This window comes from Sinocyclocheilus grahami, unplaced genomic scaffold (assembly GCF_001515645.1).
Source record: "Sinocyclocheilus grahami isolate Dianchi unplaced genomic scaffold, SAMN03320097.WGS_v1.1 scaffold551.1, whole genome shotgun sequence".
Taxonomy (NCBI): domain Eukaryota; kingdom Metazoa; phylum Chordata; class Actinopteri; order Cypriniformes; family Cyprinidae; genus Sinocyclocheilus; species Sinocyclocheilus grahami.
Window position 1 is genome coordinate 597,136 of NW_015505730.1, and position 25,722 is coordinate 622,857.

At 35.1% G+C, this 25,722-nt stretch overlaps 1 protein-coding gene across 1 annotated transcript in view; it reads right to left on the bottom strand.

The window, feature by feature from the left end:
- LOC107555967 (contactin-4) overlaps positions 1 to 25,221 on the bottom strand; it is a 35,407-nt gene extending 10,186 nt beyond the window's left edge. Inside the window, exons 1-15 of the mRNA XM_016238922.1 lie at positions 25,107 to 25,221; positions 21,386 to 21,512; positions 20,371 to 20,546; positions 19,030 to 19,125; positions 15,622 to 15,825; positions 14,377 to 14,479; positions 13,024 to 13,208; positions 12,270 to 12,412; positions 11,996 to 12,125; positions 11,185 to 11,335; positions 4,875 to 5,002; positions 3,983 to 4,155; positions 2,674 to 2,791; positions 2,139 to 2,297; positions 956 to 1,105 (exon numbers count right to left, since the gene is read on the bottom strand). Coding sequence (XP_016094408.1) covers positions 956 to 1,105; positions 2,139 to 2,297; positions 2,674 to 2,791; positions 3,983 to 4,155; positions 4,875 to 5,002; positions 11,185 to 11,335; positions 11,996 to 12,125; positions 12,270 to 12,412; positions 13,024 to 13,208; positions 14,377 to 14,479; positions 15,622 to 15,825; positions 19,030 to 19,125; positions 20,371 to 20,546; positions 21,386 to 21,512; positions 25,107 to 25,167 — 2,104 coding nt within the window. The 5' untranslated portion in view covers positions 25,168 to 25,221. The remainder of the gene's footprint in view (positions 1 to 955; positions 1,106 to 2,138; positions 2,298 to 2,673; positions 2,792 to 3,982; positions 4,156 to 4,874; positions 5,003 to 11,184; positions 11,336 to 11,995; positions 12,126 to 12,269; positions 12,413 to 13,023; positions 13,209 to 14,376; positions 14,480 to 15,621; positions 15,826 to 19,029; positions 19,126 to 20,370; positions 20,547 to 21,385; positions 21,513 to 25,106) is intronic.
- Positions 25,222 to 25,722: the final 501 nt, after the last annotated feature.

A 25,722-nucleotide genomic window follows, 5' to 3' on the forward strand; every position in this document is an offset into this window, starting at 1 on the left:
TATATATATCCATATGCATAGAGTGTAGATTGCAAGTTATATTAAGAGTCAGTCACTAAATATTGCTACATATTATCTTCTCATAGTGTGAACAGTGTTCTATTGTAACATATTTACACTGTCTGGATGAAAATAAATTAAAAGTAAATAATGCCCAATTCCCCAGCCAAAGGGAAGACTAATAACCATAATTATGACTATTTACACTTCATAACTATTTACACTATTGTCCCACAGTGCAATATGTTAACTTTATATCAGTAATTATGTCAGAAAATGACCTATATATTTGATTTCACAGTATAGACATTGCTGTTAAATACTGTAAAATCCTAGCAAATGCACTGTGTCTCTTTTTGAAGTTTTATTTGCTGAATAATTGGGATCTGAAAGACAACAGCTGTTTGCATGTCATTTTCACTTGGGATTGTGTGGTGAAGCCTGCGTCTATTTGTGAATCAGTGATCGAAGCATTTGCACACAGTACCTGAGCTTAAAATAGAGCCTTTCAAGTGTTACTGCCTCAGAATACGGGAGAAGTCCATTCAACTTTTGTTGATGTTGACATTAATTATTGATATCGCTGATGTCCAGCCGCTGAGCGCAGCGTTAAAGAATATAGCTACATGAGCTATGTTTTATTTTGTTCTAAATTTCCATGCAACCACATTTTCTTGCTGTTTTAAATTAATTAACTAAAAATGCTAGCCCTTCTGTGATGCCATTCCGATTTCGGCACACTTAATTTGTGTCCTAATTTTCTGTAAATTATTTTGCAATTTGGATGTTCCCAGGAAAGCCGATGTGAATGCACGAGTGTTTATTTCTCATGCCTGAACTCTATTACGAGGAGTCACTCCTGGTGATTTAAACTAATTATAGAATTAAATTACATTTTCTCCTTCCTGATGTATTAGAGATGACAGATATGGAATTGGGAGGGATGAACGCTTACCTGCAGCTTTGGTGCGAACGGGTTTGGATGGCATGCTGGGTTCCCCCACCCCCACATTGTTGATAGCCACAACTCTAAATTCATAATCTACCCACGGATTTAGATTCACCGCTGTCGCATGAATCATCTGTCCAGGCACAGAATCAGGAACTAGGATTAAAGAAAATTTGGAATGGAAAAACACATCAATGCCCATCTGCACAAATGAGTAGCCTAGCATAATTATTTTGCATTTACTTGTGCAGATATATTTCGGTCTATCTTAGCAATTCAGCTTCTGTTTTTATCTTTCACAGTTAAAAAAAAAAAGCATTTGCATAAATCACATTTAAGTGACTCTCTCAAAAAACATATGAACAGTTGCTTTCTGCAACATTAGTGTTATAAAACTGAATCAACACAAGGATCTATCTATCTATCTATCTATCTATCTATCTATCTATCTATCTAATCATAAATAATCACACATAACAATACAATTATTAAGAAAAGCCCCCAAATTAAGTTTACTGAAAGACATTATAATGCCACATGAGTAAGTAATTGAAAAAAGTTGCTAAAGAGGTTGCTATATTGTTTGTTTATTCCTATATCATTGTGTCAATTAATTTCAAATTATATGAATATGGCATTATAGTATAAAGAAACATTATTGTGCCACATGAATAAATAATTGGGAAAAGTCAAAATATTGTATGTTTATTCCTATATCATTGTGCCAGTTAATTAAATTTTATATGAAAATGGCACTATGGTATATAGAAAGTATCATGGTATTGTCATCTGATAAAAGTACACTGTAAAAAAAGACATAAAATGTATATTTATTTCAACTTATATTTACATCAAATGTGAAGTAAAATTGAAATTGTGGGATTGTCAATTTAAATTATAAGGTCTTTAAATTATGACATTTAAAAGTATTTTATTGTACATTTACATGAAATGCCATTAAATTTTTTTTTACTGTATATAGTCAGTAAACTTACATTAACCAATTAACAGGTTTTTATTGTAGCATTTGTATAGTTTTTACCATTGAAATTAAGACATTTTTTTAAGAGTAATTTTTTTGTAAGGGGTCACAATAAAGTTACAGTAAAATGCACATAAACAGTTGCTTCCTGCAACAATATTCTATAATGAACCCAGATTCAGTAAGAAAGTATGCAGACAACTATACCAGTTTTGACAGCCTGCCAGCCGATAGAGAAAGGGGTCCTGGCTTGCACGATGTAGAGGGTAACAGGACTGTGGTTGTCAGGTCCGGGGCCCCACGAGAGCTGAGCAGTCCTGTCTGTGACGTCCCCCACCAACACGCCCACCGGAGCACCAGGGGGCCCTGACAACATCACCGCCAAAGAGACAAAAAGGACTAAAACTTGCTGCATATCCTTATCAGAGAAGGGCACAGCAAGGTGACCAAGTACCTTGCGATGTGAGACAAGTCTGCCCACAAAAGGCGACATGCTTATTATTCAGAACCAGGGAGAGAGATCCTTCACTTGATGATGGAAATACAAAAGGTTCTAAAGAGCACGGAGCAGGGAATTAATGCATTGATTTCAGATACTCCTGTAGTCATTACTTCAAGAGCTGAATAATGGAATAAAATAGAAATAGCGGGGCAAATTGTGAGGCCTTTTTAATTTATATTTGATAAATGCTCAGAAAAGTATAGAATACTGAGCAGCCTCCGCGGGGGGAGATGCACATACCTCTGACAATTAAGTCTGCCGCCGCAGACACACTGTCCACTGCTGTATGCACCATACAGACGTACTTCCCAGAGTGTTTCAGCTGCACATTCCTGATCATAAGATCCCCAGAAGATCCCTATAACAAAGAGCATTATATAAAAAATTTGTGAAGAAAAAAATCTATCTATCTATCTATCTGTCTGTCTGTCTGTCCGTCCGTCCATCCAACCATCCATCTATATAGCCCCGATGGTGTAGTTTGATTGCTATACACTACTATTTATAAATGTTTTTGAAATAAGTCTCTTATGTTCACCAAGGCTGCATTTGTCTGTTTAAAAATACAGTAAAACCAGTAATATTGTGAAATGTTATTGCAATTTAAAATATCCATTTTCTATTTCAATATATTTTAAAATGTAATTAATTTTTTGATGGCGAAGCTGAATTTTCAACAGCTATTACTCCAGTGTTACATGATCCTTCAGAAATCATTCCAATATGCTGATTTGCTGCTCAAGAAACATTTGTTATTATTTCCAATGTTAAAACGGTTGTCCTTCTTAATATTTTGTGGAATTAATAGAAAGTTGAAAAGGATATTCATTTGAAACAAATTTGTAAAATTCTAATTGTCACTTTTGATCAATATAATGCATCCTCGCTGAAAAAAAGTACTAATTTCTTTTTTTTTAAATCATAAAATTTTTGAACAGTAGTGTATATTTTTATGGTACTACCGTGGTACTTAAATGGAAACCTAAAAGTCTCTAAAATCAAGTATATATTTTCATTTTTGTAGTTACATCACATTTGAAAAACATCAAGAAGCAAATAGCAGTAGCAAAAAGCTCTCATATTTGATTGGCTCTTCAGTTCAGATAGGGTCATTTTAACTTGTTTGGACAAGCAATCCTTCTGCTGTTAGTGAGAGCCCACCATTTGTGCATTTGTTCATCGGTCTCTCCAGGTTCTCAAAAGCAATACTTGGCAACTTAAAAGCTCTGTGGATGATCTACAGAGTGAGAGAGTGGGTCCTGTGGATTGCTATTTGAGGTTCACTGTGTGTTAAACAGAGTACGATGTAAATCCTGTAATCAGACAGATTTGTGACTCTGTGTTCAGAGAGCAGCCAGGTGCCCTTGTACTCAAGTTCCTCCCATTGCTAGCTGAGCTAAAAAAAAAAAAAAGTTAAAACACCAGATCCCAAATCATTCGTCACTCGCATTCCTCTACCCCGAGTGATTTCAAAGAGGAATCCAAGGCTGCAGTAATTCAGAAATACAGCATTTGTAGCTTTGAATTATAATGACTGACAGAAACGCACCCCTCCAATCATCCCAAAGTGATCGTGTCGAGTGAAATCGATGAGCTTGCCGTTGAAGAACCACTTGAAGATGGGGTGTAGAGTGGAGTCTTTAGATACTTCACACGGCAAGACAATGCTCTCCCCCACTGTGGCATCCATACTCAAAGGAGGGACTGTAATCTTGGTTGGTTCTGCCAAAAAAAAATTTTTTTAAGTGAGATAAAGGGAAGAAAGGACTAGGACAGAAGTGTTGAAGGTCTTCAGTTATGCATTAATTCATGAGAGTTTTCAGGTTTGGAGATTCGAGGGCCAACCAGCTAAACAAACTGAAAACCAGCCTGGGAAAACAGCAGGCCAGCCTAAACCACCTTAAACCAGCTAAAATCATAGATGAAGTTATTTTATTCAGCAGGTACTTGTTGATTCACTTACTAGGCATCACAAAAGTGAATCGGCCTCATTTTAAAATTTAACACCAACAAAATTATACTTTTTTTCATTCAGTCCTGAACCCTACTTGAAGCCATCAAAGTGTTCAAAAACATGCATATGTAATGCCATAAGTTATTAAAGAGGTAAATTGAGAAAAAAAAAAACTTGCAACAGCAGCATATTTTTAATTAAACATGCAGAAAGTGACTGGGGAGACGAGGATGAAATCCGCTCCCGGTGCTGTGGACGGCGCAGATTTTTTTTCACACTAACGGCTGGACCAATAACTCACACATGACAAAAGCTTGGATGAGTTATACCTCTGTCAAACCGGCAGGAACATAAAACAACTATATATTTCATTATCAATTTCATGCTTGGGTTGCTCACTGTTTTTCCACTGGTTCTCATCCGGTTTAAGGCGTCCGCTTAGAAGCAAGAGAAATGTGCTGTTTGTGAAATGTGAAAGGTGCTTTACCTTTGACCACTAAAGTCCCAGAACTGCTGGATGTACCGAAGGGGTTTCTGGCGACACAAGTGTACCTCCCTGCGTCAGATTTGGTAACATTGGCGATCCTGAGAGTGCCGTCCTCTGAGATGTTCCGCCTGCAACAGTAAATAAAAATTGTTGGAACAACCAATGATATCTTCATATAACAATGCTTTTCATTAAATAATAAATAAATGTTTTATATATACATAATATACACAGTACACACTCATATATTATGTAAACACAAACTTTTATTTCGGATGCGATTAATCATTATTAATTGTTTGACAGCACTAATATATATATATATATATATATATATATTTTTTTTTTTTTGACAATTAATACTTTTATCCAGAATTATGAAAGTATCATGAATTAAATTGACCAAAATTTAGCACCAAATCAGCATATTGGAATGATTTTTGAAGGATCATGTGACACTGAAAACTGGAGTAATGGCTGCTAAGTTATGTAAAACAGTAATAACAAAATAACTTTTGAACAGTTTCTTGAATAGTGTGTGTGCGTGTGTGTGTGTGTGTGTGTGTGTGTACGAAAACAGAAAACAGATTCTCTCACTCTCCTCAAACAGGTTTTTATTAGAAGTGGTTGTTCACACACAGGTTATGGATTTTTCATAACCCATAACCCTCTGTATTAAATGTGTATTTGGCTGATATGAATGATGGCTACAATTACGTAGGTTGTGTAGGAGAGGTGTGTGAGATATAGGCCTATAAGCATCCAAAATCTTCAACTATGTATTATAGAACTGTGTTAAGTAAGAGTAAAAGTATTTGGGTGGTGAAACTGAACAGATGAAAAAATAAGCAAAGATGGTCTTTAACCCAACACGTTCTCTGACACACAGAGTCTGCTCAGGTACTGGATCAGAGCTTTAATGTTCAAGGATACAGCGACCTTCCTTCCTTCCTTCCTTCTTGCCTCCCCAAAAGGAATTCTTAAAGACACAGTCTCAGCCCAACTATTCCAGACAACACAAAAACAACCAGTATAGTTCTCAAGGTATGCTTGTGTTCATTTTTTTTTTTAAGTCTGAAAACTGTAGAAAATCATTCAGATTAAATAGACAGAGTTTTCAACAGGATACAGTCAGTTAATGGGATTCTAAAAAGTGAATCCTGCTTTATTAAGGCCAAGAATAAAGTGAAAGGGAAGAGGATGTAAAAGGGAAGCTGGTTTGAATTCTTACCTGCGGCCTTATCATATCCAACACATGTAAGATGCTATCGACACGTTAAAAAGCGTTTCCAAAAAGGCAGCAAGAGCAGATGTGATTATGGAGCTCTTGCAGAAGGCTGTCTGGATCATGTGAGGAGATGTTGATAGCGTCTGACTGAAATGCTAACCCAGCTAGAGATCTGACTTCGTAATAGAGCTGCAACAGCACAAACAAAACAGATTCTCTCGCTCTATTCAAACAGGTTTTTATTAGTGGTGCTTGTTCAGGTTATGGATTTTTCATAACCCTCCCCAAACCCTCTGTATTAAATGTGTATTTGGCAGATATGAATGATAGCTAAAATTACGTAGGTTGTGTAGGAGAGGTGTGTGAGATAAGTGCATAGTAAGTGATAATTTATGCATCTGTTACGTTGTTGTTATGCAAAATATGTGCATTTTCCTCAGAAATTTTTACAATTATTACATATTTCTTATGTATATTTAATTTAACTGGAAACTTGTCAGACATCCTGCAACTGATTTCAGAAAACAATTCTCAGAAGTGCTTCTTCGACCTTGATGTACATCAACAAACAATGCTGCTTTGCTTTTAATAACTAGGAATAGAATGGAAGGAATGATAGATAGATAGATAGATTAATAAATAGAGCAATGTAAATATATTATGTTGAGATCCGCTGTGACCTTCTCCCAGAACAAATCAAACACGAGCGCAGCAGACCTGCCAGCTCAGAAATCAAACAATTTCAGCCGCCGCTTTTTAAAATAAATATGTATTTACTATGGCTCAGAGAACATGCTTTACGCTGAGAGCTTTCCTCTGATTTATTGACAAAAATATCGAACGTTGAGCGATAGAAGCGTGCGGACCAGACGACCCGTGAGCAATGAGCTGCAAAACCAATAGGAAAAAAGGCAAGAGCTATCTGCTTACAGAACGAAACTTCTGACCACACGGAGCCACATTTATATTTGCGTCAAGACATGATGGCTTTGTAATCAGTCTCTGATCCTTCCTCTCCTGACCGCCCTGTGGAATACGATGACTAATCGATGCTTCTCCTCGCATGTTGAGGCACGTCCAGAGAATCACAAAGTCTACGGTGCAACACATATTGACTTGATACAAACTTAGGAGTGTGAGATGAAACAAGATTGACATGTTCGTGTTTGTACTGCTTCAAACTAAATCAGAGTGTAATTGCTGTGAAAACATTTCAGACTTAATCATATTTATCCACAAAGCATCTATCTGTGTGCCTCAGAAGGGCACAGTACCTAAACTACTTATTAAAAGTTTGGGATTTTTTATTTTATTTTTATGTTTTGAAAGAAGTCTCTTAAGCTCACCAAGGCTGCATTTTATTGATGACAAACACAGTAAAAACAGTACTATTGTGAAATATTATTACAATTTAAAATAACTTTTCTATTTTCATATTTTAAAAGGTCATTAATTCCTATGATGGTAAAGCTGAATTTTCAGCAGAAATCAATTTATTATTAATTTCATGTCATGATTGATCAATTTAATATGTTCTTGCTGAATTTTCAGGGTGCTATATTTATGTATGCATAGTATACAAATGTTCTCCATGCATGGAATAAACATATAACCATACTACTGTACATTTGTCAAAATGAGCAATATAGAGCAGAGCACACTGTGTGAGAAAACTCGGTCGCCATAAAATTCAGTTTCCATTGTAACAAATTAACTAGAAGCAATATTATTTGATTGGACTGTTGAAAGTACAAAATTAGATTAAAATGCATTTTTTAAATATACAGACTAGACACCAATTGCTGAAGTAAACATGCAATTTACAATAATAATATTGCTTGAACAATGTAGTTTGAAACATTTTTGTGGCATATTCTCAGTTTTACATAATGTATATTTTAATTTATTTGCATTATGCAGCATGCAGCATACTAATGTTCCATTCCAAACAACTAACCAAAGCAGATTGCATGCAATAGTATATCACACAATGCAATGCACTCCACTTGACATTTCATAGTTTGAGCAGTGTTAAAATATTTTACTCAAAATTGGATCTGAAAAATGATAAATGAATGCCACTTGCTGAATTAAACACGGACTGTTTAATGAAATGTTATTTGTCGCATACTCCATACTACTTCACATAGACTACTATATGTAAAACATTATTATGCAGTGTGCACAGTGTGTGTGCATTAAAGTGGATTGTTAGAAGTTAAAGAGATAGTTCACCTAAAAATGAAAATTCTGCCATCATTTACTCAACCTCATGCTCTTCCAAACCTGTAGTAATTTCTCTCTTTTGCTGAACAAAAAATATATTTTGAAAATTGCGGGTAACCAAACCATTTCTGGTCCCCATTGACTTCCATGGTGTTTTGGTTACCGACATTTTTTAAAAATATAATCTTTTATGTTCAATAGAAGAAAGAAACTCATAAAGGTTTGGAACAACTTAAGGGTTAGTAAATGATGAGTTCATTTAATTTTTGGCTGAATTATCCCTTTGAGATTTTTCTACACGATATCTGAAAATAATTATTTCCAAAATAACAACTAGATGCCACTTGCTGAATTAAACATGTGCTGTTTATTTATGCATATTGCTTCAAATAGGGCACTATTTTTTAAAACAACAGTATTCTGACAACAGTATATGCACAAAATAGTGTATCACACAATGCAATGTGCTTGACTTGACTATTTCCAAAATAATAACTAAATGCCACTTGCTGAATTAGACATGCACTCTTTATTTGTGAGTACTCCATAATTGTTTCACGTAGGCTACTATTCCTAAAAGTATGAAGTACACACAATGTGCAATAGTGTATCCCATAATGCAGTGGACTTGACTTGACCCTCCATTTCCTTCAACACATTTAGGTGAACTGTCAAAAGTTAAAACATTGCTATTCAAAATCTAAAAATAACAACAAAATAACTATTTCAAAAATTATAAGTAGATTTTATATAGATAGTTTAATTTAGGCTACTATTTCTAAATCAATAATAACCCCAATGTGCTATAATGTATCCCACAGTGCAGTGCTCTTGACTTGACCGTCCATTTCCTTCCTGATAGATTTGAGTGGACCGTCAAAAGCTAAAACATTTCTACTCAAAACCGGAAAATAACTGCAAATTGATAATTGGATGCCACTTGCTGAATTAAACACGCACTCACCGTTTACTGAAATCTTTTCGGCATGTTGCATAATGTTGCATACGCTACAAAACAACAGTATGCGGTGTGCAGTACATAGTGTGAGGTACGGAGTTAAGAGTATGTTAGCACTCCATTTCAGGCTTACCCTGACCCTCTGATAGACAGTATTTGATACATAGTCTTGCGCTAACTTCCACTCCCTCTCGCCCTTTCCATCGCTCCCCCTCTCCCTCATCCAATAATCACATCACTCCACGGAGACCCTGGGCAACATCAGTGAGTCATGGCATGTGTGTTCTCTCTCAGGTCCAGATGGACCACAGTGCACAGAGCGAGCTCCCATTGGTTATCAGTCCATCCCCATCCATTACTGGAGATCATACACTCGTCCCTCCTGCCACCTGTTCTGACATGGCCATGCTAGAACGATTCTGTCCCTTTGAAACCCAACAAGAAAGAGGCAGAACCAGGGGTGTATTAATTAGTGTTCCACTAGGCACTCACTCTTGTGTGAAAAGTGCCATTAGGAAGGATGTTGTTGGTCTTGAATGTGCAACATCTGTGCCTTAGCAACTTGTGTTCGGTATGGACAAAAAAAAGGCAACTATGTTTGAATAAAAAATATAGAAAAACATCACACAGTAGTGGGCTGATGCTTTGCAAATAATGACTGCTAAGAGAGAGAATGTAGGAAACAGGAAGTAAAAAAATGCATTCTCATTATAAATTATTTTTTTTATGGGAAGTAATGTTAATTTGGCATTATTTCTTCCCCTCACAGCTGATGCTTTTTTTCTGCAACATATAATTGAGCACAACTGGATTCCATTTAAGCACTTAAATTTACTTCCATTCAACAGCACTATTTTGACATTTTAAAACTCCAGGAAATGAAAATTGGGAGTTTTGTCCCAATGAATCCGATCAAAAGTGACAGTAAACAATTATTATATTACACAATATTTCTATTTTAAATAAATGCTGTTCTTTTGTACTTTTTGTGCTGCTAAATCTAAATTCTTTAACAGCAGAACTGATAATAACTGATAACTGATAACTGATAATTGATAATAATAAGAAGTAGGGCTGTGCAAAAAATCGAATGCGATTTTCTCCAGCACGTGCTTTCAGATGGAGCGGCATTTACTATACAGAGCCATAGTTAACTGACAAGCTACACAAAATCACGTTTAAAATGCGGCCCTAATAAGAAGAAATGTTTCTGATCACCAAATCAGCATATTAGAATGATTTCTGAAGATTGATGAAAATTCAGCTTTAAAACATTATTTAAAATTGTAAAAATATTTCACAATATTACTGCTTTAACCAAATAAAATGCAGCCTTGGTAACGCTTGTGCACTGTAAATATAATATAATTATAATATAATAATTAATATAATTTATGGATTTAGCAGACACTTTTATCCAAAGCAACTTACAGTGCGCATTCAGGCTATACATTTTTTTACCAGTATGTGTGTTCCCTGGGAATCAAACCCACAACCATTTGCACTGCTAATGCAATACTCTACCACTGAGCCACAGGAACACCTTATATATTATTTGTAAATATATATTATATATTTAATATTATATATTAAATATACCTCTATTTCACCCAACAAGGAGAAGTTTTTATCTCTGCATTTATCAGTAAATAAATTATAAGATACATAATCCACATTCCTTGTTGGAAAAAGTATATTGTTGCATAAAATTAACTACTAATTACTAATAAAACCATGCAGATGGATGCAAGAACGCACCCTGTGTGACCAGGCCCTAAGACACTCCACCAGAACCCTGCATTACTGCGGTGCAAACAAACCCAAAGGCTCTGGAGACAACTGGAGTGCAAGCGGCTCATTTCGCACCTTTCATTAGTGCCCGGTCTGCTGACCCATACCTCTTGCTGTCTTTCAGGAACTCGTTGCCTCTCCTCCAAGAGTACGAAGCTCTGGGGGACGCGTGTGGCCGGCATTCGATGATAGCTTCTCCGCCTCTCTGGATCAGTGTGGTCTTCTTCACTGGTTTTTTTGAGAAGTCTGGAGGAGAGGCTGAAAGACAAGGGATTTGTGGTGTTTGGCTCAGATTTGTGATTTTATTGGACATATTGGACCAATTCATTTTCATGACATTTCAGTGATGCACTGAAATAAAACTTGTTTTCATGACAGATTTATTTGAACATACATTATACAATGAAGATACAACTAAAAGGATAAGTAAAATATAATGAATATGCAATATAGTATATACAATATATCAAGCAAACATATTTATTCTAGTTGTCTGATGAGGTTATGGAAATTAAATGGCTTTTACAAGCTGTATTATTGACACCTTTCTGCGGTTGAAACACTGATTAAGTGATTACATGAGATATATTATATTTCATATATTATATTATAAGTCATACTTTTTATTTCAGCAGACCTTCTGATGTTCATACATGTTTATTTCATGCTTTAACTAACAGCAAAAAAGAAGAGATGATTGAAGAGATGGTTTTAAAAATCAATCCTATTTTATTGAGATTTCTGTGGTGGTTCTCCATTTGTATTCTCAGCTATATCAACATGATTAAATGTATTTTAGAGCAGAACATAAATGTTCATATGGTACCAAGTTCCATGAATTTCCAAGGCTTTTTCAGGTCTGAAAATCACAAATTGAAAAATCCATGTGGTTCTTTGATGACATGGAAAGATGCTTACCCACAACTTTGAGCTCAGCACTTGCATATATGACTCCGTTATCATTCTCTGCCAAACACTGATACATCCCAGAGTCCATCAGGTTTATGTTGGAGATGGTTAACCCACCACCATCAACACGAATTCTGTCCTGAGCATAAACAAAACTGTCAGGACAGATTGCATGCACCACTAATAACCTAGATATACATTTCAACATATACACTCAGCCAGCATATTTCAAGTCTTAGTACTTCACGCTGAGGGGTGTTACTCTAGCGGTTAGTATTATCACCTGAGAGACCAAAGGCTGTCCATTCTTGAGCCATCGGTAAACAGGTTGAGGTTTTCCATTAGCCTTGCACTCCCAGTGAAGATCAGACTCAATAGCCATGTTTGCGTCATACAGAGTCTGCGACCACTGCAGGTGTTCCACATCTGCGTGAACAGCAATGAACTACTATAATACAAATGCAGAGGTCTGCATCCTGCCTTAACACAACGGCTGTCTCTCTGAACTTTCTCCCTTGCAATGCACTGCAACAATGATGAAAGCATTGTGTTTTATAAACCACCAAAAAAATTAGGTTACTCTGTGCACATTAATTCTAGATGATTCTTCCTGTCTTGCAGAGGAGCACAGTAGCAGTGCATATATCGTGGGCTCTCTGTGTAGACTAAACAACGCCTGCTATAGCCATTCTAATTAGTCTTGCCTTGACAATTGACAATAAAATCTATTCTTTCATTATTTATTATTTACCACAGGTTGCTGTGTGATCCGTTATCTGACTCATTAAAAATGTAAATTTATTTTATTGATTCTCCTGCGGTAATCGCGATGGCCGACAAAATGCTGCATGGATAGGAGAGATAAGGAAAGGTCTTTTAACATTGTGAAAAATACTCATTTTTCACAATGTTACTCAAATACTCGATACAATTTTTTGGACACAGCTGACTAAATATTTGCAAAAAGGGCTAATTATCATCCAATACATTTTTTTACCATTTGGCTATTGTATACTTAAGTCAGTATTTGACCTTACTTTGAAATACAAGACGTCCTTTTGCAATACTACGTCCTTTGGAGTTTTCGGCCATGCATTCATAAAGTCCAGAATCCTCTGGACGGAAATATGGGATCTCTAGGACACCATTTGAGTGATTTATCTTCATTTTTCCTGGGAAGGGGCTTCCGTCCGCTCTCTTCCAGGAAATAGAAGGCACTGGACTGAGAAAAGTCAAGAAAAGATACCATATTAGCATCAGAATGTGCAAAGATGATCTATGGAGGCTTAACATGATTCATCAAAGCAGATCATGTTACTAGTTAGTCAACATGTTACTCAATCCATTTCTGCACAGTTACAATTCAAGTTTGACATATATTCCAGTCGCTTTGATGTACAGTATGTTTAATGTTTCTTAAATATTTTGGATAATTAAACTTTTTTTCAGCCATTAATTATATGACACACTAAATATTTTCTTAAATATTTTGGATAATTAAACTTTTTTTCAGCCATTAATTATATGACACACTAAATATTTTCTTAAATATTTTGGATAATTAAACTTTTTTTCAGCCATTAATTATATGACACACTAAATATTTTCTTAAATATTTTGGATAATTAAACTTTTTTTCAGCCATTAATTATATGAAACACTACCATTCAAATGTTTGGGTTTAGTAAGATTTCTTCTATTTTTTTTTTAAATAAATGAATGATTTTATTTTGAATGAATACTTATAACATTGATAACAGAAGAAATGTTGTTTGAGCACCAAATCACAAAAGATTTCTCAAGGTTTATATGACACTGGAGACTGGAGCAATCAGCTTTGCTTTCACAGGAATACATTTTAAAATCTATTAAAACAGAAAATAGTTATTTTTAATTGTAATACTATTTCACAATATTATCATTTAAAGTATTTTAATCAAAAACAAACGCAGCTTTAGTGAGCATAAGAAACTTTCAAAAATATTAAAAACTCTTACCAACCCCAAAAGTTACTCCAAAGCTTTATTAAATTTATATTAAACAAAATGATAAATAAAACATTCAAATAAATGGCCTGCCAGCATATCTATTCTGTGTTTGATAGCCCGCCAGTATCCCAGCATCCCTTAACACATTACCTGTGGACAATCCAAGGCCAGAACCCCGTCTCACCCCTGGATCACAGTCAGCAGCTGTTTTTAAAAATAATGCCTTCCTCTCTCCATCTGTTTCCTACTACTTCACTAAGATTAAAGGATGCTGTATATTTCTGAGACATTTCTCTTAAATAAACTGCTAAGATGTACTATGTGCCAAGTGTGGATATCCCCAGTTAGCAAAGCAACCCTCTGGAGGCAAGAAGTCCATCTGTTAGTAAAGAAGAGACCTACTTTCCTAAAGCGAAACACTCCAATCGGACTGATGATCCTTTGGCAACATGGAACATTTTTTCAAACTGGACTTCAATCTTTGGCTCATACTCCCCCATCACAGCTGGAAAATGAGGATGGACAAACATGAGTCTTTTAGGGTAAAACCAATGCACTTCAGTTCAAATATGATTATACTTTTTTCTTTTGACAATATTTTTTCATGTCTTGTCATATTCATTAGCTTTAGTCCATTTGACTCATAACTACACTTTTATACTTAGTAGACAAAAATATAATTTTGATAAATAGATAGATTAAAACAAATAGATAACTGAATAAAATGAAAACAGATAAAAAGGTAAATAAGTGACTTTTCTGAAACTTTCTGAAAATGTTAATAAATATCCTATATATGTTTAAATATAATTTTAGCACACAAAATACTTGTTAAAGTTAATAAAAAAATAACAAAAATAAACCTGACCAAACTTATATTATGAAAAAAGGCATACATTATGAAAGACATTATTTTAAACATTTATCACATATATAAAACAGATACTCATAACATAACATGTGAAAACAGTGTTTTATTAGGTAAATTGTGAATTTTTAAATAAAAATACACGCTAAAATAATTTAAAGATTTATATTAAAAAGAAAAAAAGCATTGCTTTGCCAACGAGACTGTCTTAGTCAACCAGCTTTAGATAAAGATCCTGACAGTTTTGGCTATGCTGGTCGACTTGCACCAACTAGAAAATCATGTAAATTTATGCTGGCCTAAAATGTCTTTTTTTTCAGCAGGGAACGTAGATCAAACACAAGGAAAAGTAAGAAATAAGAATTAGTAAAGTAGTAAGAGCTCAGCAGTGGTCTTGCGCCCAAAATATTCATAGATAAAAATATTCAATATTCACATGAACTCAAAATATTCAAAACCTCTCCGCCCTACTTCATATACCTTGTCTGGGTGAATATTAAACAGACACTAATGACTGGTGATGTTGAGCCTCCCGGGGTATACGTGTATGTGTGTGAGGATGGAAGTCTTCTTTCTTAATGCAGAATTTTTTCTCCTTCCCTCACTCTCTCTCTCTCTCTCTCTCTCTCTCTCACACACACACACACACACAGTTGGCTGAGCTAGGCTCAGAGTCTATGAATACACAAATGCTACATCTCTGAGTGGCAGCAAAGCAAACACAGTCATGCTCAAATCTACTGATTCATCACTGTTAGCAGTTCCTCCAGGCTACTCACCGTCCCGACGTAGCACCACTGGAGTTGGGGAACTGTAGACTGTCGTATTGGTCATCACATTCCTTACCACACACGTGTAGTTGCCCACGTCTGACGTCTCAACTTTTGCAATATACAAGTTTCCAGTCCTCTGGGACACAAATCGTCGGTTGTCCCCAACAACAATGCTGGGGCGGCCATTAAATATCCAGGAGTATCTGATTTCTGAGGAGAAACATTGTCAGATGACAGTACTAAATTTTTTTGCCAACTATAGATATATATATAGTCATCGATATATAGACAACATGCTGCATGCCCTACTTAGTGTATAGCTTGATGTATTATGAAATAGAAAATTTGTTTTTATTAAATTCAACCATTTGTGGATGAAATTTAGATGAGTATGTTCTCAGCTTGTAAGAGCTCAGCTGTGGGAAGGGAGTTTATATATAACAAGGTTAAAGAAATACAGTTTCGATTTTGACAGTCAAGCAACAGGAGCTGAAAACTAATATTATTCCATGAAAAAGGCATATTCTGGCTCTACAAACAGCTCTACAAAATTTATTCTTCATGATGTAAGATGATAACCTGTGACGCAGAAATATTACATGTGTGTGTGTGTTTGAAAATCATTCTGATATAATAAATGATAAGAGGAAGTTTTAAGACAAAATAAATAATTAAATCATTCATTTTTACTATTTATTTTCAGACAGGCAAAATACATGTATTTGTATTATGCTGGCAAATGGCATATTTCTCAAAAAGAACCCTTATACTGTCAAAATAATTAAAACGGCCATCAAAACAACTTTCAATTTTCCACCACAAAATGTCCAACGCTTTGGTTTATGACATCTTCGTGAAAACAAATACTGAAATCAAAATCTGGAAAAATATTAATTTATTATACATTGCTGTTTGCCTTCATTTTGAAGAGTTCGGCCTAAATTAGAGTATTTTGATCAATCAAATTTTCTCTCTCTCTCTCTCTCTCTCTCTCTAAAACTATAGAAGTTATGTGAATATTTTTTAATGATACAAGATTTTAAAGGCTTAATTAACACAACCCTGAACTGATTTGAGGTATCTACACTTACTGTTGTAATTAGTCATCTACAATAATAAATAAAGAAGAAAAGTAACAGTTTGTGCTTATTTTAATTAGAATTATATTTACAGAAAAATATAGCATCATGGTTCAGCAAATTTGTTTTATAATCAACCCATAGCAAATGAATGGGTTTTCGATGTAATTATTTTGTGACGTAAGCTCCTTTTGTAATAGCCTTCATAATTTTTCTTCTATCTCCATTCATTCATGTCACCTCTCACTCTTTCTTAATGAGACGGGAATATAGGAAGACCGTGCAGCAAGGCCTGTGGTATGAAATGAAGTATGAAAGTATCAAATTAAGCAGCGTTTATTAGAGTGCAGACAGCAGGTTAGAGTGGCTGAAATGTGGATTGATAAGGGCTATTTAAGGTCCAAAAGCATATCTAAGAGTGTACAGCAGCACTGAGGAAAAAGAACCATTTGGCTTCAAGACAGAAAAAGGTGAATTAAAACCATCATAAATGGAGTGGTGACAAGGTGAGGGACCTCTCATCATTACTGGGCACTGTGCTCAAGGCTTTTGGTCTCTTAGGAAACAAATTCACAGCCACTATAATCTGAAATCATGTGACAGAGCAGACCAATGAACACGGCTATTTATGAGTAAAAAGAGGTGACAGTTTTTTCCATTACTGTACAGTAATGGAGAGCTGTCACTGAAATTCACAAGGTTCAGTTCAATGTTCTAGAAAACAACCAACAGTAATTTAACATCAAAATAATACTAAAGTAACAATCAACCAAAATTACCTATTATTGTGCACCTTATTCAAAAAAAGAAAAAAAAGAAAGAAATGTAGAAATGTAACATATACACACATACACAGACAAATTAAAATTTAGTTTTTTTTTTTTTAAATGTAATATTACTATTTTAAATAACTGCTGTTCTTTTGAATTTCCTGTTCATCAAAGAATCCTGAAAAAAAGTGGTTTCCACAAAAATATTAAGCATTATTAATAATCCTTAATATTATTATTATTTCCCCTGAATTTAAATTCTTATTCTCCAATGAAAGGTTAGATTTTTGTGAATTTTTTTAAATAAAAGATCATAGCCTTCTTTGATCATATTTACGAAGGGTACCAACAATTCTGACCATTTGTGTATATATATATATATATATATATATATATATACTAAATATTTATATATTTACTAAATATAATATATGTAATTGTGAGAAAATAAAAAAAATGACATTTTTTACAATTTCACTGTTGCACCAAGGTGGGGGAAAAAGGTAATTCCCACAAGCAAAATGTCTGATTTCAAATCGCACACTTCCAGGTGGTTTTTCACCAGCCAAGCAACTGCCATTGAGATCAGCAGGAATGCTAACGGATAGCTCTCCCCAGGTAATATATAGACCTCCATAGTTTCACCCCTGATAAAAACCACTTCCAGGACTGAGCTGCGGTATCTAGCCATTGTATAAATTCCCAAGAAGCATTATCCATATGAAAGAGCCTCGGATTACGGAATGTGGCAAAACAGTCAAGAGTGGTGTGGCGGGAGAACAAGGGAAGGAAAATAGAAGATGGAGGGTGGTGGCGGGGAAGGTGTGGGTCACTTAAGACCATTGATTTGACTGGAAATGTGGTGGAATGACAGAACGGTGGTGCGGTGGCGTGAAATTGCACCTCTGGTGCATGTGTGTGTGGCTCTTTGAGGGGCTGCTAATCAGCTGTACACAGACACAGAAGAGGTGCACAGCTGGAACGGAGGATAAAGAGACACGTCGCTTTAAACCAGCCACCGCATGCCTTTATTACCTTTCAACAGAAGGCCAATGCTTAAGAACATAACCTTTCCAAATGACCACAAGGGCACAAGTGCCATTAGGAAGGAGGAGGGCTTAATGCCAAGAGGTTGGTGCATGAATGCAAGAACGCCAGCTCCAGAGTGAGCCATTGTGCTCCGGTCATTTGAAAGCTTGATTTGCTCACAATATGAGATGATTAAGATACAATCTGAACCAACATGTACCATACATACTAAGTGAGCAGAGTGGAGAGAGGTTTGCTCCTTGCAGTCAATTCCTGACCTTGGATTTGCTTAGCATTATTCTACAGGCTAAACACAAAGCTTGAATTGATAAAAAATGTGCCGTGGAAAGAGGTCAATGGGTTTTGCGAACAATTGTCACTCTTGCTTTGTATGAAAGGCTCTATTCATACAAAGCTAAATGGAAGAGTAGTGATATCTTTAAAGAAGAGCGGCTTGTGTATTTGTATGCAAAAAAAAAATGAAGATGCACATAATAAATAACATTCAGATTCATACAGAATACAATAAAATGTACCTCCGAAGTGGGGCGGCGGACCGCACAGGAGCACAACAGCCTGTCCTTCTCTCACTAATACTGGACTTCTGCCCTTGCTGCTGAAATTCTGCAGGTCTGCGGAAACAAAATAATAGGATCGCCGTTACTTTTCATTAAAGGCACTGTCATCGCTCTGACGTGCAACAGATGACTCCCAGAGCAGGGACCTTTAGAAATGCCACTCTATAGCACAGGAAGGGACAGGCAAAAATGACATCCCACACTGGGCTAAAGTTGTGGTGTTTATTCAAATATCAGCTATCCAGCCTCATGAATGTATGCCTGTGTGAAATAAGTTGTGTTTTGTGCAAATAAAACACACACCACAAAAAAAAATATTAAAATTTAGTGAGGTTTATGCTTAAAGCAAGAAGAAAAAATGTTGAATGAGGTAAGAATTTGCAAGTGGGGTAAAAAAAGAAGAGAAAAGAAAATATTTTTATACTTAGATGTATAAAATTCCACTTAGACATTCTAACTTGCAGACTAAAGTGATGATTTCTGTAGACATGTGGTTGTCATGATAACTATGTTAACTGCATTTTGTCAGATCTATATTTTATAAATTAGCAAAGAACAAAGTTCTTTGAAAAGGCTTCAATTCCCTGTATATTTTGCATGCAATATAAGTTGCTTTGGATAAAAGTGTTTCCAAAATGCATGAACACGAAAAAGAAGAAGAAATACAAACACATAATGAAAAACTTTCCTCATTATAGGTTAAGAAATAAAATGTATTTTTCAAGACTTCAGAACTGATGGCTATGTGAGAAGGTAAATCATTGAGAAAATGCTTTTTCCCACTCTGTAAATGCCAATTTTGCCAGTGAAGCACCACCAATTAGCCCTACAACAATTTCCTGCATCACTCAAGACCTGAAAAGACACATCTACTTGTGAAATTTCAAATGAACAATGTGTTTTTTAGATGTACGCACAATATGAACGAGGCAGACTTGCTGTGTTATGATTATCTCTTGATTTAAGTCTTTTTTTCAATTTTCCATGACAGGCTGCATTTTAGTTAGGCACCATTGGACATCTCCTGATAAGATAGGAAAATTTAGTTGTCAGTTTAAAAGACTGCTACACCCAGGGAAAGAAAGTATATCTTACCCACTAATAGACCAAATGACAACATGAAATATGAAAGACAACACAGTGGCCATTTTTACATATTATACATTTAAAGCTTCCAAAGGATACATATACATTACAGACAGTGTAGTCAATGTATTAGTAATCAAGAGTGGCGGAGACTGTGAGATGCTATTTTCAAATGTTCACATATACAAAACATATGGTTTAATACGCACTTACATGCAAATTCCACTTTAGCCTCTCGGCTCAGGATGGTTCCAAATGCATTAGTGGCGATACACTGGTAAACACCGCCATGCTTAGTTGCCTGAGGGTCATTGATCAAAAGGTTTCCCTCAACAAGGCTGTAGTTGAAGTCCATGCCAATATCAAGATCTTTCCCGTTGAATTTCCACCTAAATATGAAAACAGGTGGAATGGGCACAGGTTAATGATGATGAGAAGAAGATATGCAAGCATTAAAAATGTATAAATACTTTCTGTGGAATATATTTGTAACAATGTTATCATTCAAAAAATGTAAACAAAAAAATTTGCCAATTTTAAATTTCATTTAAATAAAATACAAAAACCTAAACTAAAAGAAAAAGAAAAAGAAAATGAGTTGCCAAGGCTACTAAAAGTTGGTGGCCTTGCCCTTGGCAAATAACTGAAATACAAAGTTATTAAAATTACTGAAATACTAAAATTACTAAAACTGATATAAAAATGAATAAAACTATATATTAAAAAATCTGTAATATTCATCAATAATATTAAAATAACACTGTTTAAAAGTCTGACACTAGTGACAAAATGTTCAATTATAATTTTTATTTTATAATTTACTAGTATTTACAATTTCAGAGTCAAAAGCTTAACTAAAAAATTTAATAATCATCATAATTTCTTGTTAAAAATAAATTTATTTATTCAAACGATCTAATATTGTTCTAAAGAGCAAATAAAACCTGTCAATGTCAGTTAGCAACAAATGGAGAATCTTCAATATATGATGTTCAAATTGTACATTTCATTCCATTTTTTATTGTTGTTAATGTTTTCAAAGTCTTGAAATTCTGTTTAATTCCAGGCATAAATGAGAGAGAGAAACACACACACACACACACACACACACACACACACACACACACACACACACACACACACAAATAAACAAAAAATAACAAAAAGTTTTTTTTCCATATGGTCTCAGACTTTTGTATTGAGAAGATATTTAGGTAAACTGTCGTACTTGTAATGTGGTGCTGGACTTCCCTTGGCTTTGCAGTTAATGAATATCTTGTTGTCCTCTGCGCTTAACGGGAAAACACTGTCACTGGGCTCTTGGGTGAACACTGGGCCATGTCGAATAATTCTCTCTAGAAGAAAAAACAAGAAGACTTTTGAGAAGCTCATAATCCACAATCTGGAACATGAATCTAGATCATAAAACAGGTGTGAACACATCAGGTCCACATTATGTCTAATGTGCACTATTCGTTTATTTTATTTTCAGAAACTTCCAACACTGAGCTCATTAGATCTGCAACGTAAACACGTGCCAGAGGAACAGCTTTCAGTTCCCCTCTTGTAGCAGAAACCGTATCAACATGACGTCCTTCTTTTGGCAGGCCCGTAACACGCATGGCAGTGGCTAGGTCTGTTGTTTCGGTTGACTGCTGCCAAGACACCAATCCACCTCCCTAATTACCCCATGTTGTGGTAATTACTCCAGTGAAATGTATAATTTCTTAAATTAATAAACAAGCTCTCAGAAACATGTATGCCTCTCCACAGAGAAAGGAATTGTGCTTTTTTCCCCCCCTCAATAAAACTCACCTGTAATTTTTTCCCTGCTCTCTCTGAGTGAATGACATTCATTTTTACAGGTCCCTAACCTTGACAAGGACAAAAAAAAAGGTACTCTCCCGCATCATCAAGCTAATGGAAGTGTCCGGGCGTATTTGCCTGGGGTGAACCCCTGTCTCCTCACGCTGTGGGAGATGCTACCTTTTTTCACTTTCCCTTTTGTGTGTCCTTTGAACAATGGGAATTAATGAAGCATTTAGAGCGAGGAGTAGCACACTTACAGTAGTCCACATTTAGCCGTCATTTACGAAGGGGACACGTCCCCATCACTTTTTGTCATGGATGATTTTGCTCCCACCCATTTATGGAATTTACAACAGGGATGAATAAAATACAAAGAAGCATCAACAGTTCTTTAGCAGGACTGTTCATTCCAAGCACACTGGGGAAATGAAAAAAAAAAGGAAAATGTACTGGTAATTTTCTGCCAGGACATTATCCAGTAATTTTACGGACATTTCCATTAACCCTAAAACACAACGTAATGAAGTGCAAAATTCAAAATACAGCAAAAACACCTGTAAAAAGTCAATATGGAAAATTCCTTCATAAATATTATTTTTATGTTTTTTTTTGTTGTTTACAGTTAATTAGAATGTGTACCCACTCCTTATATGCACAACTGTTCAAAAGTTTGGGGTCAGTTTGACTTTTTTCTTTTAATAAATTATTTATTTATATTTTTATTCAGCAAGGATACTATCAAAAGTGATAGTAAAGACAAAAACATGTTCTAAAAAAAAAATCAAACAAATGCTGTTTTTTTTCAATATGATCGTTTTCAACTGTGATAATGATAAGAAATGTTACCAAATCAGCATAATAGAAGGATTTCTGAAAGATCATGTGACATTAATGACAACTGAAAAATCAGCTTTGACATAACATGAATAAAACAGAATTGTTTTAAATTGTATAAATATTTCACAAAATAACTTTTTTACTGTGTTTTTGATCAAAAACATCTAAAAAAACCTTTGAGCAGTAATGCACATTATACATTTTGGTTTATTTACATAATAATAATACTAATAATACTAATAAATTCCACAAGTTGAAGTGAATTGGTTTGACAAGAATGACAGTTCCACTGTGTAATCCACTGTGAAATCATTGCGTAAATGAATTTGTACATTTTATTTCTAATCGTAATGTTATTAAAGTTATTAATAATTTACTTACACTTACAATGAATCAAATTTCCAGCAGGGATTCTTTAAAATGAGGGCAGCCAACCTAGTTTAATAACTTCCTATGCTTATTATTATAACCGCATCCTTATAGATCCATTCATTGTTTAAATATTAACTACATTCATTTTCAGTATCTGAATGTTAAATAACTATTTCACTTTTGGTAGATCACTATTATGCTTTCCCTCAGTATAACCTATTTTCTTAAATGAGAATGATTTCTGAATATGTGTAGGCTACATGAAATTTATTTATTTCCTGACGCTACTACCAATTATCTTCAAGAGATCTAATCAACTTCTACACAGACAGGAAATTTACTGCAGTTAATTACCGCACAGCTTGTCAGTGTTTCATCAGCACTGTGACTGAAAATAAAAAAGACAAAAATCTTAAAGTCTGCCTTCAAAGCTACGATATGGCAGGCTGTTAGATATGTGGGTTTGGTCTCCTCAGGTCCTCCTTGCTGAATAGCTGCTGCCCTTCCATCTGAGGCTGTCTGGCCTCTGCACTTCCTTCTCTCCAGCTAAGCTTTCTGAATATCAAGCTGTGCAATCAAAAGAGCACCTGTGGCTTGAATGCAAATGCCCATTTGAGTTGGCACAGTTACTGTAGCACAACAACGGCAATAACTGGAGCACTGAGTGGGGGACATTGGTTCGTTTAAATAGGGCACCTGCCTCTTCAGACGGCCTCTTCCTTACAGCGCTGCAGTATGTGCTGAGAGTTGCATGAATCATTGGAGAAATAATATGCACTTTTTAATGGAAACTTTAAAAGACTTTTGAAAAACTTCACTGCTGACAGGGTCTGATTATGCACATGGAGAGTTTTAGTGCATTTCTATAAGTAGCTGTACGTAATATCAATAACTATTTCGATATTAATAGTCTTCAACTCAAAGTGGTGGGTCACGGGTTTGTTCTAATTATGTGGGGAAAACAATGCAATTAATATAATGAAACAAAATATAATGGTGCAATATACAGTACATAGCAAAATAAACAAGTTTTAAAAATACAAAAAATATTTATAATATCTATTTAATTTTATTTTATATATGAATTATTCAATAAAATAATAGTAATGATAATAATAAATATACAAAAACAACTCAAAAGAAAACAGACAGCAAAAAACCCAATCCTTACAAGAATTTTGTCAAATTTTTCAAATCCTTGAAACAAGATAAATTTACCTGAGAGGCAACATTGCATAAAATGTTAAGATTATTTATAATAATAATAATAATTTTTTTTTCAGAGAATCTATCTTTAATAAGAGTATATTTCTTTTTTTCTTACTGCACTGGCAGATTTTTTTCACTTGTTTTAAGCATAACTATGTAAAAAAAATAAGTAAAGAAAAGAAAAGAAAAATAAAAGTGAAGAAAAAACTGCCAGCGCAGTAAGACTAAATATATTTAAATTCACAGTGCAATCTATGAAAGTGAAAATTATTATGCAATGTTGCTTCTTAAATACATTTATATACTGTAAAACAAGTTAAAAAATACTAACTTAATAAATGTAAAAATGTCGGACTTCTGTAGGATTGAAAAATAATGTTGGGTTGCCGCTCAATGCCCAATATAACATCAAAACTAAACTGCTTTAGAACATTCTTCAAAGCTACATAAACATGAATACATTTTCCAATGCTAGTCTGTTATGAACAAGCAAAGTGTGCCAAAATAAGTAGGGTGAAGTTCTTGCTGAAGAGAAAAATCAAAAAACTGTGTCAAGACAAATGTCCTGCTGGGGCAACCACAAGAGCTTGTTCCCAGCATGCATCTGTCTCTAGAGGAATGAGAGAATGATTAGACAGAGGCATGAAAAGCCACTCTCTCTGCTGAAGTGGGGACTATGCAGAACAGGTGAGCTATCAAAGGCAAGTCAGGGGATATCGTACCTGCTAGGCAGCTCTTGAGTGACAGCAGGATTAAGAGTTCCCATGGCAACAACATCTTCATCTTCCAAGGTCACAGAATCTCTTTTATTTCCATTCAATTGCAAGAGGAGCAAGTCGTGTTCTTCCTATGTAAAGTCAGCTTTGTTAGTTGAGGAATGTGCAAGGGACAGGGTGAGAGGGAGAAAGAGAGAAAGAAAAAAAAGATTAGAAAACAAAACAACACAAGCAAGAGAAGCTGTAACTTCAGATAAACCAGTGAAATATTAATAATTCATTCATCTAAATAAAGACAGACAGGATCCTATGCCTATGGGCCTGTTCACAGCTGATCAACTGCAGTCTGGATACCAAGCCTACCCTCAATATATCTCTCAGGAGTAGAGGGAATCGGAGAGAGAGAGAGATAGACAGACCTGGGAAGAGCGAGGGCCTAAGAGATATATGAAAAAATCCTTAGTGGCTTACGGCAGCAAAACCTCGACACATATTCAGCTGCCAAAGGCAATGTTTGGATTGTACTAAAAGTATTGGTTCTACACACTTACACTGGGAAAAATGTGTGTGATACATTTACAAACCTGCAAACATATTTCATTTTCAGCACGGCGTATCTCAG